The 17,336-nt window shown below is 36.8% G+C and overlaps 1 protein-coding gene across 1 annotated transcript; it reads left to right on the forward strand.

Annotated features, from left to right (window-relative positions):
• Positions 1-279: 279 nt before the first annotated feature.
• Positions 280-17,335, forward strand: LOC141291543 (uncharacterized). The gene is made up of 10 exons (XM_073823695.1): positions 280-677; positions 989-1,128; positions 6,514-6,672; positions 6,800-6,862; positions 7,006-7,065; positions 7,951-7,995; positions 11,106-11,589; positions 13,484-13,687; positions 16,856-16,992; positions 17,097-17,335. The coding sequence occupies exons 1-10, from the start codon at positions 401-403 to the stop codon at positions 17,157-17,159; spliced, it is 1,632 nt and encodes a 543-aa protein (XP_073679796.1). The 5' UTR covers positions 280-400; the 3' UTR covers positions 17,160-17,335.
• The last annotated feature ends 1 nt before the right edge of the window (position 17,336 follows it).

Consider the following 17,336-nt stretch of genomic DNA (forward strand, 5'->3'; position numbering starts at 1 on the left):
GGGAATGTGTGCTGAGCGGAAGGGGAAATAGTTCCTATCATGTACTGCTATAGTTATTTTTTTCATTTCGACGCCTGTGAAATGCACTTATTTTCATGCCAAACTATTATTAAAATCACCACTTTGAAAGAAACATTTAATATCGATGTCAATAAATAAGGATATATACTCATGAATTAACGAATCAGAGAATCGCAATTTCAAGATCCATCCGCGCATCCTACTGAACCCACCCAGGCAGCAACACACAGTCAGCTAACGTTACTCGAACACGCCAGCTGCACTTCACACGAATGTGAGTGTGCCTTTCACTTTAAAACAACCTGCTAATTCATTGGAGAGGCTCAAACAAGACTTTGCTCTGGTAAAGCCTTTATAGGAGTTTGTGTTCTGACTCAAAATGAAGGTTAAACTTCATTCAGACGCGGATTCGCAGCCTCAAAGTTGCTCAAACAGTGATGAGGAGGGAACAAACAGCCTTTCCGAAAACCAGTATATCGTTGTCAAGCTTGAAGATGAAGATCCAGAAACCGAGATGGATCTGAGTATATTCGCTCCTGTCGAGTCCTCGGAGTGTGAAGAAGAGGAGGAAGAAAAAGTTCAAGATGAATATGACGATGAACTCTCAGACTCATCTGGCGTTTCTACCTGGAGAAGGAGTAACATCAGAGAGCGAGGTTCAGTTTGTTTGACCTACATCTGATTCTTTAACATCTTATATTTCTCTGTTTGTCCGGCTAATTATCAAAAGTAGGTTACTAGAATATAAAGTTGTAAAAGTAGAGATTGATGAGACTTAACTTTTCCCAGACATTTTCCAATAATCAACTGGTGTTTTGATGATTTTTCAGTGGATGTATGAAGTCAGTTTTCCTCAAATAATGCTGTTTGTCTTAAATAATTGTTACTTTGTTTCATGTTTTGTATGTAATGCAATAATTTAGGTGTCCATATATATATATATTTTCTGATAATTTCCCAATTTCAGTCTCGGATAACCAGGAGGATTCAGCTCCCAGTGAGAAACAGTCTTCCAGAAGGAGTTTAAAAGCACGCCGAAAGAGCCAACAGACCTTTCTGGCTAAGCAGAAACGCAAGCAGAGTCTTGACTGTAATGCAGAAAACAGGGTATTGTCCCACAGCTCTTCTCATCCTTTAAGTGTTGCAATTAATAAATAACTTTGCCCAGATGCACATATCAATAGAGAGTTTGAACTTTGGTCAGTTACCAATTGGAGATACTCGGATGTAAACAACAGCATCGGTTGCACAGTTAATGTACTACAGAATATGCTGTTCTGCTTATTTATGCTGTCTAAACCAGGGTAAAAAATGTGTAGAAACTGTTAAATCATATAGGGAAGGACTTCATAAGCAGAAAAGGGTGCAATCGTTTGACATAGTTAAAGTCCCTATGAAATCAAAATTCAAGTTTTTTTACTTTTAGTATGAATATATTAGCCTTAAGGTTATATATAAGCTAGTGTGCTTCAAAACAACGACAAAATTCACATTTACAAGATATGGGCATTCAAAACTTACAGTCTCGTCACTTCCGCCAATATGAATCAACGATTTTGATGATATCACCGTGCACTTCAGCTTCTCATCAAACGTTCTGTCCAATCAAATGCTCTCTAGATTCCGTAGCGTCCCGCCCCCTACACTATAAATAGACGCTGAATCTGCAGCTGAGATTGTTCACTTGTTTTCAGTGTAAGTGTTGTCTGTATGATGAATGGAATGTAGTACGCAATGTAAGCGATAGAGAACGATTCAGACAGTGGGAATGTGCTTTCCATTGGGGCAACTGAGGTCTGGTTTCACGTTGTGTCACGCGAACCGCGGCAGCGCACAGTCTACTCCGGATTTTATTTCCGGAGACACAATAGCACAGAGCAGATCATATGCGCAGTTTAACTACACAGCATCAGCATGATTGTGATCACTATTTTGTTTTAGTAAGAGTTTCATATTGAATCTATGGGGTAATTTATTAGACTATGGCCTTCGTAAGCTTACAAATGTGGCTTTTCCGAGCTCAACGACTCTGGCCCAAGCAGATATAAATGGAACGCTATTGGCTATTTAAATGCAGGGGGCGGGGCTGCACAATATATTCCTGTTTCAGTTAAAATTACGTCACAACATAGAATAATGCTGCGTGTTTCAAGGCACTTCAGTGGACCTTTAAAGGATTAGTTCACTTCCAGAACAAAAATTTACAGATAATGTACTCACCCCTTTGTCATCCAAGATGTTCATGTCTCTCATTCTTCAGTCGTAAAGAAATAGTTTTTTGAGGAAGACATTTCAGGATTTCTCTCCATATAGTGAAGATGTATGGTGCCTCCAAGTTTAAACTTTTAAAATGCAGTTTAAATGCAGGTTCAAAGTAGGGCTGCACGTTAAATCGCATGCGATTGTCATGCGCATCTCGTCAGTAAAGCTGGTTCTGTGATTTAGTAAAAAATTTCCTTCACGTGCATTAAGATGGTGCAGTATTTAAGACACTGAGCCGCAGATCACTGAAAAGCTAAGCAAATTCGCGTTCAAAATGGAATGCGATTCATCCGTGATTATGAACGCGATTTTGCGTAGCTTGTCAGTAATCTACGGCTCTGTATTTTAAATGCCTCGACATTTGAATGCACGCGATGGAGATTTACTACTAATCACAGAACCGGCTTTACTGATGAGATCCGCTTGACAATCGCATGCGATTTACCGTGCAGCCTTACTTCAAAGGGCTCTAAACGATCCCAGCAGTGGAAGAAGGGAAACAATCAGTTATTTTCTGAACAAATTGACAATGTATAGACTTTTTAACCTCAAATGCTCATCTTGTCTCTGCGATGTGCATGCGTAGTCTGTGTAATCCAGGGTCAATATAGTTAGAGTATGTCAAAAAACTCCCATCTCGTTTTCGTCTTCAACATCAAAGTCGTCCTACATCACTATTTTACCTTTTTTTTTTTTTTTTTTTTTTTTTTGTATAGGGTGTTTTACTTTTCTTTATATATTCATTTTGTAAACACTGGGTTGGTACTTCTGCAGCGATGTGGGACGATTTTGAAGTTGGAGAAGAAAAATGAGATGGGACTTTTTCAACATAATCTAACTGTATTGACCCGGATCACACAGATTATGCATTTGAGGTTAAAAAGTATACAAATTGTCAATTTGTTTAGAAAATAACATATTGTTTCGCTAGATAATACCCTTCTTCCTTGGCTGGGATCGTTTAGAGCCCTTTGAAGCTGCATTTTGGAAGTTCAGACTTGGGGGCACCATACATATCCATTATATGGAGAGAAATCCTGAAATGTTTTCCTCAAAAAACATAATTTCTTAAAGACTGAAGAAAGAAAAACATGAACATCTTGGAAGACAAGGGGGTGAGTACGTTATCTGTAAATTTTAGGTCTGAAAGTGAACTAATCCTTTAATACAGGGGTCACCACACTCGGTCCTGGAGGGCCGGTGTCCTACTAGGGCTGTAGCGATGCACTAATCTCACGATACGATACGATACACGATATTCAGCTCACAAAACGATATATATCACGGTATTTTGTCAACGATACGATTCGATATGATTCGATACAATTCGATACTATTCTATATAATTCGATACAATTACATCATTTTCTGATAGATTTAAAAGAGACAGAGTGATTTTGGTGACATCTTGTAAGTGTTTCATTTACTTGGATTGAATTAATTGAAATAAACTCAAAAAACATCAGACAGCTTGCAAAATAAATGCTGGACAAAATTAATCAAAGATGTGTTGAGAAAATGAGTTCCATTTATTGAAACAGTGCAAACTGTAGCTTACAAGCCTTTGAAAAGTAAATAAAATGCAACATTGCAATTTGCAATTAAAGGGATAGTTCACCCAAAAATGAAAATTTGATGTTTATATGCTGACCCCCAGGGCATCCAAGATGTAGGTGACTTCGTTTCCTCAGCAGAACACAAATGAAGATTTTTAACAAAAACCAGTGCAGTCTGCCAGTCAAATAATACTGGTGGATGGGCACCAAACCTTAAAAAGTAAGCAAAAACATGCACAGACCAATCCAAATTACACCCTGCGGCTCGTGACGATACATTGATGTCCTAAGACACGAAACGATCGTTTTTTGTGAGAAACTGAACAGTATTTATATCATTTTTTACCTTTAATACACAGCCACGTCCATCTGTCCTGAGCACGAGCTTTGAATGCGGCTCGTCACATGTGAACGCGCTCTGACGTAGTATACGCAAACGCAGTAAGGGGAAATCGGTTAAAAAACCCGCATGAGTTTGCGCAAGCAGATGTAATCTTTTAGCGTTAAATTGGTTTGAACAATCAGGATAAGCGCAAGTAATTACCATTTTGAATAGCGGCTATACCCACAGTCTGTGTGCACTGTGTAAACAACGAGTGTTGTATTCATGCGACAGATCGCTTCCGGCGTTTGCGTATTCTACTTCAAGCTAACCTCCTGCTCAGGACAGATGGACGTGGCTGTGTGTCAAAGGTAAAAAATGATACAAATACTGTTCAGTTTCTCACAAAAACCGATCGTTTCGTGTCTTAGGACATCAGTGTATCGTCACGAGCCGCAGGGTGTAATTTGGATTTGTCTGTGTGTTTCTCTTTCCTCTAAAGATTTGGTAACCATTGACTGCCATTATTTGACTTCACCGGTTTTTGTTAAAAACCTTCGTTTGTGTTCTGCTGAGAAAACAAAGTCACCTACATCTTGGATGCCCTGGGGGTAAACAAATAAACATCAAATTATATATAAAGGGATCCCTTTAAGCAGGCGGGTGCTGGATTTATATTCGCCGCCATTCTCTGAATATCCTCGCTCTGACTTGGTAAACAGGAAGAGGTAGACATCTGCGTCTGTGTAAAGTTAGTACGGGTAACTTGCTCTACAGCAACACTAGCGGCTGGCTGACCAAATCGCTCTTCCTGCAACGCGAACAGGGTTAAACAACACAGGGGATTAGAATGGGACGTATGTATCGATACTCGTGGCTAAAAAATCGATACTTTCGTTGGAAAAAAAATATCGATTTATATCGCAGAATCGATAAAATCCTCCAGCCCTATGTCCTACAGAGTTTAGCTCCAACCCTAATCAAACACACCTGAACCAGCTAATCAAGGCCTTAATATGTATACTTGAAACTTCCTGGCAGGTGTGTTGAGTTTGGTGATCCCTGCTTTAATAGGTGGTAAAGATATGTACAAGTAGTATTAATTAAGATATTATCACAATATTTCACTTACCTGACCGGACATGATGAGAACAAACTCAAATGATGACATAATTCTTGCCCTGGAAATCCTGGTTCAGTTTGGCCAACCACATAACAGTTTTTTTGCACTTTTCTTGATTTGTTTTAGTTAGTCTATAGTACTCCAAATGTTTTTGTTGGTTCAACCAATTAGTACAGTCCAAAGCATGATGGATTGTTTTCAGCAGCCATAATCAGCTAAATTTGTGAGTTCCGTTCGGTTCAGTGGCATTGTTTACATTCAGTGCCGCCAATTGATGACATGTCGTGAAAACACTATACGTTCTTGTGAATTAAAAAATAAAATAAAATGCGTTCCTGTATCTCACGGTAGAGCATCAGTTTGATTCCCAAGTAATGCATGAATTGATGGATGGTATACATTATACAGTGTAAGTTGCTTTGGATAAAAGCACCTGTCAAATGCAGTATGTAAATTTACTCTCTTTTAAAACCACGTTTTGTTTAGGTTAAATATGCTGCTTCAGTATTTAATGACAGCGGTGATATTGACATTTGTTTCAGCACGTAATGGGTCAAGCTGTGTTTTAATGGTTTAAACATGATCATGATTTTGACTTGACAGAGAAAATTTGTCTGTTTGATTGAAATATTGCACCTATTTGGGCAGCGCTAGTTTTCTAGAAGGATTGCCATCCAATCTGCCAAGTCTGTGTTTTAATTACACAACCTCTGTTGTGTGAATTCCAGGACAAATGATCTACTGTTTTTGGCAATCTTAATCATCCTTTGAGATATTTAATCCTGCCCAAATGTGATTGCTGATATATTGTATCCCAATGATTCTCATGCTTTTTTTTTTTTTCTTTCTTTTTTTTTTTTTAACTAACATGAGCTACCGTTTGTGTAATGCATGTTGCAGCTTTTAATATAGAAGTCATTCAGCGAAAAAGTAGTAATTAAGGAAAGCCAAATCACACAAGCCTAGCCATTTTAATATCACTATCAGGCAAATATGTGAATAGGGCTATGGATTACTTTTATTCTTCTTTTATAATGTCCCTTTGTTAGTTTTTCAATCACTTTCATTGTTTGGAAAAGAACAGCCCAGATACTCAGTGAAATATCTCCTTTTGTATTTCATGGAGGAAAGTGATAGGGGTTTGGAGTAGCATAAGAATTAGAAATTTGATAAACAATGTTGGGTTCAGTAAGCATCCTCATTGCAGTTATGATAATTTTCTTCCATAGGACATGAATGTTGGACTCCCTTCCAAAGATGATGCATCTTACCAAGCTATGCCTCCATCTGATTCAGCCAGAGGTCCTGTAGAACTGTCTGGACTGGACACGGCAATCAGCCCTTTAGCCGCCATGGAGCCTCCTGTATTTCCAAATGCACCAGTACAGGTTTGTTGAGTCTCATAACAAGTGTTAAAGTTGACCTATAATTTATGCATAAATTACACGGTTCACCTTTCACTTGTTGAAGATCAGTTTCCTTTCTCAGTAATGTCCTAATTATTTTCTAAACCAGAGCACATCTGTTGTTGGGATGGATCAGCAGAATATATTGCTTGAGGTTCTAAACTACTGTAGGGTAAGGGCTTCTGTCCTCAACCCAATAACACATTCATATGTCTGATCAGAATCAAACTTTTATTAATGCAGTGAATGAAAACAGAAGCCGGTTTGGGATGATGTATGATTTCAGTGGTTTGTTTGACGTTTCTTGACTTTCAGTTTTTGCATGCGGCAGTACAGAGGCTTGAACAGAAGATTGACAGACAGATGTCCAATGAGGTACTGATCTTTAAACTCACTGATCTAGGGGTCGACAATAAGGATGACCTACCAGCTGATAGAACCTGACACTTATGGCGCTTTTCCACTACACAGTACCAGCTCGACTCGGCTCTGTTTGGTTTTCCACTGTGTAAGAGTTGTACCTGGTTGTCATAGCGACGCTGCAGGAAACTGCCGTGACGTAATCTTCTACGCGACACACACCCGCTGTCTGCACTTCCTCGTTTGACCATGGCGTATTCTTCCGAGTTGCCATAATATGTAATGGATTGGATATGTCACGCAATCTCTGGCCAGACTTTTTAAAAATGGCGGGGTTATTCTGGATACTATTGCTGGCGCGTGCAATGATGACGCAGTGAATAGTGACGATTCTCTCTGACCAATCAGCAGTCTGCTGTGTTTTCACGTCACATTTTAGTATCGCCTCAGCTCGCTTGGAACCTCGCCGGAGGTGGTACGAAAAAAAAGTACCTGGAAGCCGGTACAGGTACAACTTTTACACAGTGGAAAACCAAACAGAGCCGAGTCGAGCCGAGGCGAGCTGGTACTGTGTAGTGGAAAAGCGCCTTTAGCCAATTTATGCTGTCAGGTCAGTTTGTGCGTACAGGTTAGAATATTTTACAACTACTATTGCAAAGTATAATCACTTATAGAAGTTATTTTAATTTTTAAAAATATTGCATTATATAAATATTTGAAATATTTGGATTATTACACATTAAGGGTATAAATCTCACCAACGCAGGTTTAAATCTGAACTGCTGGGCCAACTAGGCTAGCAGAAAAAAGCTTATTGTTGAACCCTAACAACTTTATTTGTTTTTTTATTTTTTTGTTTTATGTGAGATTTTTAAAAAATATTATTCTCTTTTCTTAAAGGCGTCGTCTGAAAGAAGCTCAGCAAAGCTGAAAAATGGTCCAAAGGTTTGTCCATAAACCATTTATCACTATTTATTGTTGATTGAGTTAATTTGGTCTCACCAAAACTAGTTCTGGAATTGATTAAGAGCTTAAAGATTATTAAGATTACAATTTAGTATGTCTAAGAGAAAAAATCTTGATAGTTCAAGAAAGTGACTGGTGAGTGACTAGAGGACATAAAAAGACAATAGCCTTCTTTCCAGTTTATTATGTGTAAGAACTTAATAAATGCTGTTCTTTTTAACTTTTTATTCCTTAAAGAATACTGAAAAAAAATAGTACAACAGTTTGCAAAACTGATGATAAAGTGCCGTATTAAAATGATTTATCAAGAATCATGTCTCACTGAAGGTAATGATGCTGAAAATTCAGCTTTGTATCACAGGGATAAATATTTTGAAATAATTAATATATATTTATATTTTTAAATTGCAGCAACATTTTACAATGTTACTGTTTTTTTCTGAATTTTTAATCAATTAAATTCAGCCTTAATGAGTAAAAAAAACCAAACAAAAAAAAACATTTAAAATCTTAGGGTGTGTTCTCACTTGTTCAGTTCGTTTGGTTCATTTGGTCTGGACCAAAAAGGAAAATGATACATTCGATCCTGGTCAAGAGCTTAAAGATTATAATGCAATTTTGTATGTCTAACAGGAAAACAAAACAAAACAAAACCTAATGATAGTTCAAGAAAGTGACTGGTGAGTGGCTAGAGGACAAAAGTAGACAATAGACTTCTTTCCAGTTTATTATGTGTAAGAACTCTCAGTACAGATACAAGCAGGGCTTAAAAACGGAAAAAAAAATCCATTCGGTTCACTCCGAGCAGAATCGATATTATAACGTTTCTGTTCTTGCGTTCCTCATTAAACAATACGTTCCGAGAACGGTTTTCTAGAAAAAATACCGGTTAATAACGTTATTTTATTGCACAGCACGATAGATAGATAGATAGATAGATAGATAGATAGATAGATAGATAGTGTGTGCCTTTTAATAACATGTTTGGCATTATGTTTACAAATGATTAAACCAAATTCCGTGTTCGTGTCATTTGAACTTCTTGTCTTTAAAACCGAAAGTAAACGAGTTCACAACCAGGGTTTGAAAATTAGCGCGGTCCGAAGTAAGGTGTTAAAAAAATTGTGCTATATTAACACCCTCAAATGCACTACATATAGCCAAAGTCCTTTTAAGAATGGTAAAATGGTAAGATGGTATTCTATAGTCTTTGATATAGCCTAGCGTCAGAAGATTTTTTTTTATGAAAGTACAATGTTGCCAGATATTGCTACGAAAAACAAGCAATTACAAAAAGAGAGAAAAAGATATCCGAAATAAGTTCAAAGCTTGTGTTTTCTAAACAAGATTAATATATCAGTAACACTAACGTTCAACTTTCCACTTTATAAACGTCCCAAAGTGTCACACTAAATTGGAAAAATACACGTATAATAGGTGGATCTGGCAACAAACGGAGGCTGCACACGCGCTCTCACTCAATGCGCTCTCAAGCCCCGTTCACTGCGCTAGCTTCTCGCATCAACATGAATTGCAAACACTCATGTGATATGAGGTGGTTTAAACGGCTTAATAATCATTCAGAGAGCTTGGCATTTTATTTTTGAATATACAAAAATGACCAATGGCCAGACCTCGGTGACCTCATAGCTGGCTACGGCCGTGCCTGGAAACGCGTTACAAATGAGCTAATCATTTTTTTTAAACAATTTTCTTGTTTGATAATACTATAGCGAAATAAGCCCCTTCAAGACCATCCGCTTCACATTCTGACCACAAGGCTTAATCTGCGATAAAAACCTGTTGACTTAATTATTCCTTACCTAATATACATAGCCTATTATAGGCTATTTTCACTCAAACAAAAGAGAACTAAAAACAATAGACAATTTTAACTACAAGTTTTAATTAGGCTACAATAACTTAAACCTAAACATACCTTTGCACATGAAACAGCCAGGTGTTTGGTAACCTTAAGCTCGTCGCATCAGAAAGGGCTCTGCTTATGACGTCTGCTTCGCGGGCATTTCACGGTGTATGTATGCGTCACCGTCGCATTTGCGCACACAATTTGAATTCATGTTTTTGGTCTGCCAAATTGATATAATAAAGAGAACGATAAAAATACCGTTATTAACCGGTTAATTTGGAATTTCTGTTTCTGTTTCTGTTCAGAACGATTAAAATTTATTTTGTTTTCGTTTTTGTTCCTGTTCCTGTTTAATGTCATTTGTTTTCGTTTTTCGTTTTCGTTCCTTAAACCGGTTCAGAGCCCTGGATACAAGTCACAAAATCTCTGATCAATTAATATAGTCTTTTCTCGTCTTGATCTTCGGGTTTTGTATTACTTTGAAGTAGACTTATATAATGTGGAGGAATGGAGTTTTCTAACCTATTGTTCACTAGAGTTGGTGTCATATAAGGTGATAATTAGTGTTGTCAATTGATTTCAAGGATTAGTTCACTTCCAGAATAAACATTTCCTGATAATTTACTCACCCCCATGTCATCTAAGATGGTATTGTTTCTTCAGTTGAAAATAAATTAAGGGTTTTAAAGGAAAAAATTCCAGGATTTTTCAGCGCTAAGGGCTTTTCACAATCCCAGATTCACTAGATAAGTGTCTTATCTAGCAAAATGATTGTTCATTTACTAAAAAATCTGTCAATATATACTTTTTAACCACAAATGTTCATCTTGCACTAGCTTGACTTCATGCATTATGTAATCACACATGAGTAGGTGAAAGTACCGAACAAGGGTTGTGACGGGGAGCAAATTTTTGCACCAACCAGTTACAACACCGGCAATACTGGTAGTGATAGATGGTGGAACCAAATAAATAATAAACTCTTTAAAAAAAACCTTCCAAAAGTCAGTTGTCCGAAAAGTCCACCGATGTTCATCTACTCTCCCGTCTGATTTGTTTGTCAGACAGAATGGCGGATTCTGTGTTATGATTGGTTAGATCGCCTGTCAATCAAGCTGTTTGTGAAGGGTCAATTGTTCAATATTTTTAAAGCGTTAAACTGAAAAAAAAAAAAAAAATCACACAATTAAGTAGTGATAATGTCTCTCATATCTCTCAGAGACGGGCATCTCTGCCTGTTGAAGATGAGCAGCTGTCCTGGTCTTTGGCCCAGCGTCTTGGTCCACCAGTCCAGAGGAACCCACGCTCGATCCCTCCTTGGAAACGAGGGCTGGACAGGTCAGATCTTCAGCAAGCTGATAACAACAGCCCTCAGTCAGGCAAACCTCCTGGCGGTGGACGAGGGAGAGGCAGGGGCAGAGGACGTGGTCGCAGGGGCCGCGGCAATGGAGCCCAGCGTCAGTCTCAAACTCTTAATCATGCTTTGCTCATGTCCATGCCCAATGGAGATGAGATCTGCACTGCATCAGCAGATGATCCACAGCTGTCCCAGGTCATGAAAAAAGACTCTCAGGCTAACACAGGCTCAAAGCGCCAGCAGAAAAGAAAGAAAGCCTTGGCTCAAGTGAATGAGGAGAATGTTGAACAAGAGAAGATGCCCATCAATAAAGAGGCTACACTTGAAGTTCAGGACATCAGCAAAGGTAAGATATGGATAGTGTGATGTAAATACTTGGTTTTATTTTCAATGAGAAGCAAGATTATCTGAGATGAAGGAATAAGCTTTTTAAAATGTAGTTTCATGACTACATTTTCAAGTTCGTAGAAATGTAATCTAAAAAGTCATGGTGACATATGTCAAAAAAAACGTTTGATTTACCTTTACTGATATAACAATCAGATAAAAACTGATGACTAAAAATCCAAGATGGTCATGTCTTACTGTCTTGACAGCCGTCGAAAAGAAATTAAGGTTTTTGAGGAAAACATTCTAGGATTTTTCTCACTTCAATGGTGGACAATTTGAAGGTCCAAATTGCAGCTTTAAAGGGCTCTACACGAATAAGGGTTCTATCTAGCGAAATGATTTTTTTATTTTCTAAAAAAAAAATGTTTTTACATTTTACATTTTTTTTAACCACAAATGCTTGTCTTGCACTAAAAAAAAAAATTAACTAACCCCAAAATATTTGAACATTTCTCCTTTGAATAAATGCTGTTCTTTTTAACTTTTTATTCCTTAAAGAATCTTGAAAAAAGTATCACAGTTTCCAAAAAAAAAAAAAAAAAAAAAAATCAGTACAACAGTTTTTCATCAAAATTGATGATGAATAAGCATATTAACATGATTTTTGAAGAATCATGTGACACTGAAGACTGAGATGATGCTGAAAAATCAGCTTTGTATTGCAGGTCTAAATATGTGACCCTGGACCACAAAACCAGTCATAAGGTTAAATTTTACAAAACTGAGATGTGTATATATAATATGAAAGCTCAGTAAATAAGCTTTCTGTTGATGTATGGTTTGTTAGGATAGGACAATATTTGGCCGAGATACATCTATTTGAAAATCTGGAATCTGAGGGTGCAAAAAAATCAAAATCCTGAGAAAATCACCTTTAAAGTTGTCCAAATTAGGTTCTTAACAATGCATATTACTAATCAAAAATTACATTTTGATACATTTACAGTAGGAATTTTACAAAAAATCTTCATGGAACATGATGTTTACTTAATTTCCTAATGATTTTTGGCATAAAAGAAAAATCAATAATTTTGACCCATACAATGTATTTTTGGCTATTGCTACAAACATACCCCAGCGACTTAAGACTGGTTTTGTGGTCCAGGGTCACATATTGTAAAATATTTATTATATATTTACATTTGTAAATTGCAACAACATTTCACAATTTTTCTTCTGTATTATTTATCAAATAAATTTAGCCTTGATGAGCATAAAAGCTTATTTAAAAACAATACATATATCAAAATCTTAGGGTGTGTCCACACTTGTAGTTTGGTTCATTTGGTCTGGGCCAAAAATAAAATGATACATTTGGTCCTGGTCCGCTTAGCGTTCACACTGGCATTTTTGAAAGCTAATCTAAAGATAGCAAACCTAAAGACACAGTGATACGTTCACAACCTGATTGGTTGGGTTAAATGACATATATTTTGTGACGGAACTCGCTAAACACTCCAAACAAAAGGAAAAAGTGCACTTGACTTAAAGCGGGTGTTGTACTCATTTAAAAATTGGTCTATTCAGCACCGTTTTAAGTATAATGCCATCTGTTGAGCTAAGCGCGCTCACCGCATGTATATGATTCTGCTCATTTTGTTTTAGATCCACCACTTGTTCCGCTTGTTTGGTGTGCACTAGGGTTTGGATGGCAGCGATCACAATTACTCTAATGAATCCGACCAAAGTTTGTTTTAATCGAATCAAACATGTCAAGTGTGAACACACTTACTGATAATTCTTTTAAACTTATTTTATAGGTTAAGTTTGTTTTTGTTGTTTTTTTTTGTTTGTTTTTTTTATAGTTAAGTATCAATGTTGTATGACGTGGATCAACAATTTTTCCTCAGTAATGATTGGAAGCTCCCTGCGGAAAGTGTGGATCCCGTTGTCTGTGTACAAGGAGGTGTTTAAGGAGATGGAGCCCCAGAAGGCTGTAGTGCCTGTTCTTCACGCTGTCTTCCCCATCGGCACTCTGTCCTGCAGCGCCGTCACAGGAAACCCTGCAATAGGCATCCAGCAACTCGACCCCAACAAAATAGAAGCCATTCGAGGTAAATACTGTCTTTTCATGTACACATGTTTGGGACTAAGGTGGTCTCTAGGAGTAGGCTACAAAATGGCCCAACCGTTTGTTTTTTTCTTTTTTGTATACACATAAGAGTCAGTAATAAAAGATGCTGAACCAGAGAATACTGTTCATCAATGTGGGATCACACTAAATATTAAAGGTGTCATCGGATGCAAAACTCACTTTTACATGTTTGAACATTATTGTGCGTTGGCAGTTTGTGTACACAACCACCCTACAATGAGAAAAATCCACCCATGGTATTTTTTTAAATTATTAAAAGTAATATCCCCATTTTAAAATCAGGTCATTCTCAGCTTCTTGTCAGTGTGACGACACAGACGGGCCACTCCCACGATAGTTGATTGACATGAGCGCCTTACCTTAGACCCGCCCCCCACTCCGATCACCATTGTGTGACTCGGGTGCAGGGGAAGACAAGAATGTCTCTGATTGAGTGATTGAGGCGTTTTGTTGTTGGATGTAATAATGAAAATAGCAGTCGTCATTTATGGGCTGATTTTGACAAGGTAAAAAGAACATTCTCACTACCATTGAGAAATTTTAACCAAAGTATGTTATAGACTAGGGCTGTGCAATATGGACAAAATAATCATATTGCCATTTTTTTAGATCGAATATTGTGATTGCGATTTTGGCAACTGTTTTTGCTTTTTCAAACAAGCTACATGCATACATTCTAAATGTATTCAGTGCACAAGAAGTACATAAAACATTTCACAATGAAATAACATTGTATTAAGTTTAATGAACAAAACTGTAGTGAAATTGTCTTTAAAACAGACAACATAAAATAAATTAGCCATGTTACTTTTTTCCCGGTACTTTAGCCTACTTTATGTAATAACGAAAACATTCATTTCAGTGGAAAAATAAGTCCAAAACTCTCTATTTTAACATTTTGAGGGCTCTACAATTTTTTTTTTTTTTTTTTTTTTTTTAGAAATTCTTGTTTTAATTTTTCTGATAATCAAAAAGCATAAACATTTGAATTAAAAATAAACCGTCAAACAAACAGAAGTTTACTGTTAAAATCAATACATGGAAGAAATATTATATTCAGTTTAAAACGTTTAAATAATAATTGTAGTATTTTTTTTTCTACAATTAAGTGGTTAATATTGTAATATTTTTTTATCATATATATATTATGTAAATTATTTAAATAGGAATATATAAACACCTACATTATACTGTACAAAAGTAATACAAGACTAATATTGTTCTGTTACATGTTAAACCGTACTTTTATTTTGACAGGTTGCCGTGAAGTTTCTGTGTGTACAGTATGATATAGTGCTAGTTTTCTCAAATGAAACGGTAAAAGTGACACTCACAGCAGCTTTGGAGATTGAGTTTATCTGTTCATGTGAGATGCAAATGGCAAAAATTAGCAGGAGCGGCACATGTGCTTCAGTATCGTTCAGTATGCGTGTAGTAAAAAAGACCCTGCATCTCTGCCATTCATACATACAGAGGCAAACGGAACATGCAGGATTCATATTAAAACGGTCTTTTTGCTTTTCAGTTTTCACAGACACTAGTCCATATCGCGATTTGAATTAAGTGACAGACCAACTCTTGATTTATTAATTCAAAAATAAACAAATTCCGTGGCATTCCGCGCTATAGTAAATTAGGTTTTTATGAATGGAGTCCGCGATCCCATCTGTGTTTTCCCGGAGGAGACGTTATAAACGCGTGACCATGTAGAGACAGAAATGACATGCCTTCGTGTAAATAAGATAAATAACATGAGGCAATTTAGTTTGTTTAATAAAAGAACAATGTATAGACCTATTCTATAGGAAAGATAACCTTAAATGACTTCTATTGTGATCTGGCGCTATATCGTAAATAAAATGAACTTGACGTTCAAGGGGGGCGGTGGTGCCGTTGGGGGGAGATAGATAAAATCGCAGCCTTATGCGGTTTAGAAATCGCATGTGCTTAAATCACGATTCTTTTGCGATAAATTGCACAGCCCTATTATAGACTTCTCATGAAGACCCTAAAGAATCATATCAACTTGTGGAAAACGGGCATCCGATGACTATCCCTTTAAGGGATTAATTCACTTCCAGAACAAAAATGTACAGCTAATTTACTCACCCTCTGTATCATCCAAGATGTTCATGTCTTTCTTTCTTTTTGTCGTAAAGAAATAGTTTTTTGAGGAAAACATTCAGGATTTCTCTCCATATAGTGGACTTCTATGGTGCCCCCGAGTTTGAACTTCCAAAATACAGTTTGAAAAAAGCAGCTTTAAACAATCCCACAGAGGAAAAAGGGTCTTATCTAGCAAAATGATTTGTCAATTTTTTTTAAAATAAATTAAGATTTATACACTTTTAACCACAAGTGCTCATCTTGTCTAGCTCTAGCCCTACATCGCTGTTATACCCTTTTTTTTTTTTTTTTTTTTTTTGTAAGAGCGTTTGATTTTCTTGGCACGTTCACCTTGTAAACACTGGGTCAGTACTTTTGCAGTGATGTAGGATGATTTTCAAGTTGGAGGAGAAAATGAGATTGAAGTTTTTTCAACATATCCTAACTGTCTTGAACCGGAGCGCACAGAGTATGCATCATCGCACCGCTAGACAAGATGAGCACTTGTGGTTAAAAAGTGTATAAATATTTATTTAAGAAAATGACAGATTGTTTCACTAGATAAAATACTTATTCCTCGGCTGGGAACATTTAGAGCCGTTTGAAGCTGCATTTAAACTGCATTTTGGAAGTTCAAACTCATGGGCATCGTTGAAGTCCACTATATGGAGAAAATTCCTGAAATGTTTTCCTCAAAAAAACATAATTTCTTTACGACTGAAGAAAGACAAGAACATCTTGGATGACAAGGAGGTGAGTACATTATCTGTACATTTTTCTTCTGAAAGTGAACTAATCCTTTAAGCTATGTAAGCTCTGTTCTATTTTATATTTATTGTTCTTAATGGTGGTCTTGTTGTGCACAAAAAGTGTTAAGTCATTGCTCCCAAAGGCTTTAATTTAGTGATTTTGTACACAACGAGGCACCCAGATTTGATTTGTGTGCCATTAACTTTACTAAATGGCTTAAAAATATTGGTTTTAAAATAGGTTTTGTCTTTATTCCTGTGTGTACATTCAGAGTTTCTAGCAGAGATGTACCCTCAGTTTGACGTTGGTGTGAGGGGTGTATCGTGGGCACAGTGTCTTGGAGTGATAAACAAAATCACCAAAGATCTCAAGAAAAAAGCTGAAAAAACATTACATTTGCCAGTAGAGGTGTGTTTCGCCATATTGCCAGCTTGTTCTCTGCTAGCACTTTACAAAAAGTTTAAGAGGCAGAAAACATTTTGATTAAACGGTGCTACTGTGCTTTATTTTAGGTTGGTGACACAAGAAGTGAGGATCTGACACACGCATACTCTATGTGCAACATGACTTGTTAACCTAAACCATTTTCATCTGAACCGATACAACGTTCATAACTCAAGTGCACGTCTCTGTTTTGATAAAAGCTGTCTTTTTTCTCTTTTCTATAGCTGCTAAGTTTCAAAGACAAGAAGGGTTTTGAATACGTAATATATTAACAATTCTTTTGTTCTTAATAAATTCATATATTAACC

This window comes from Garra rufa, chromosome 18 (assembly GCF_049309525.1).
Source record: "Garra rufa chromosome 18, GarRuf1.0, whole genome shotgun sequence".
Lineage (NCBI taxonomy): Eukaryota > Metazoa > Chordata > Actinopteri > Cypriniformes > Cyprinidae > Garra > Garra rufa.

What these genes read in the sequence shown, in the direction of transcription:
- LOC141291543 (XM_073823695.1), top strand. Translation starts at nt 401, where the DNA reads ATGAAGGTTAAACTTCATTCAGACGCGGATTCGCAGCCTCAAAGTTGC. An exon ending in TTCCAAATGCACCAGTACAG is followed by an intron (nt 6,673 to 6,799) that starts GTTTGTTGAGTC and finishes TTTCTAAACCAG; the next exon opens with AGCACATCTGTTGTTGGGAT. An exon ending in ACAGACAGATGTCCAATGAG is followed by an intron (nt 7,066 to 7,950) that starts GTACTGATCTTT and finishes CTTTTCTTAAAG; the next exon opens with GCGTCGTCTGAAAGAAGCTC.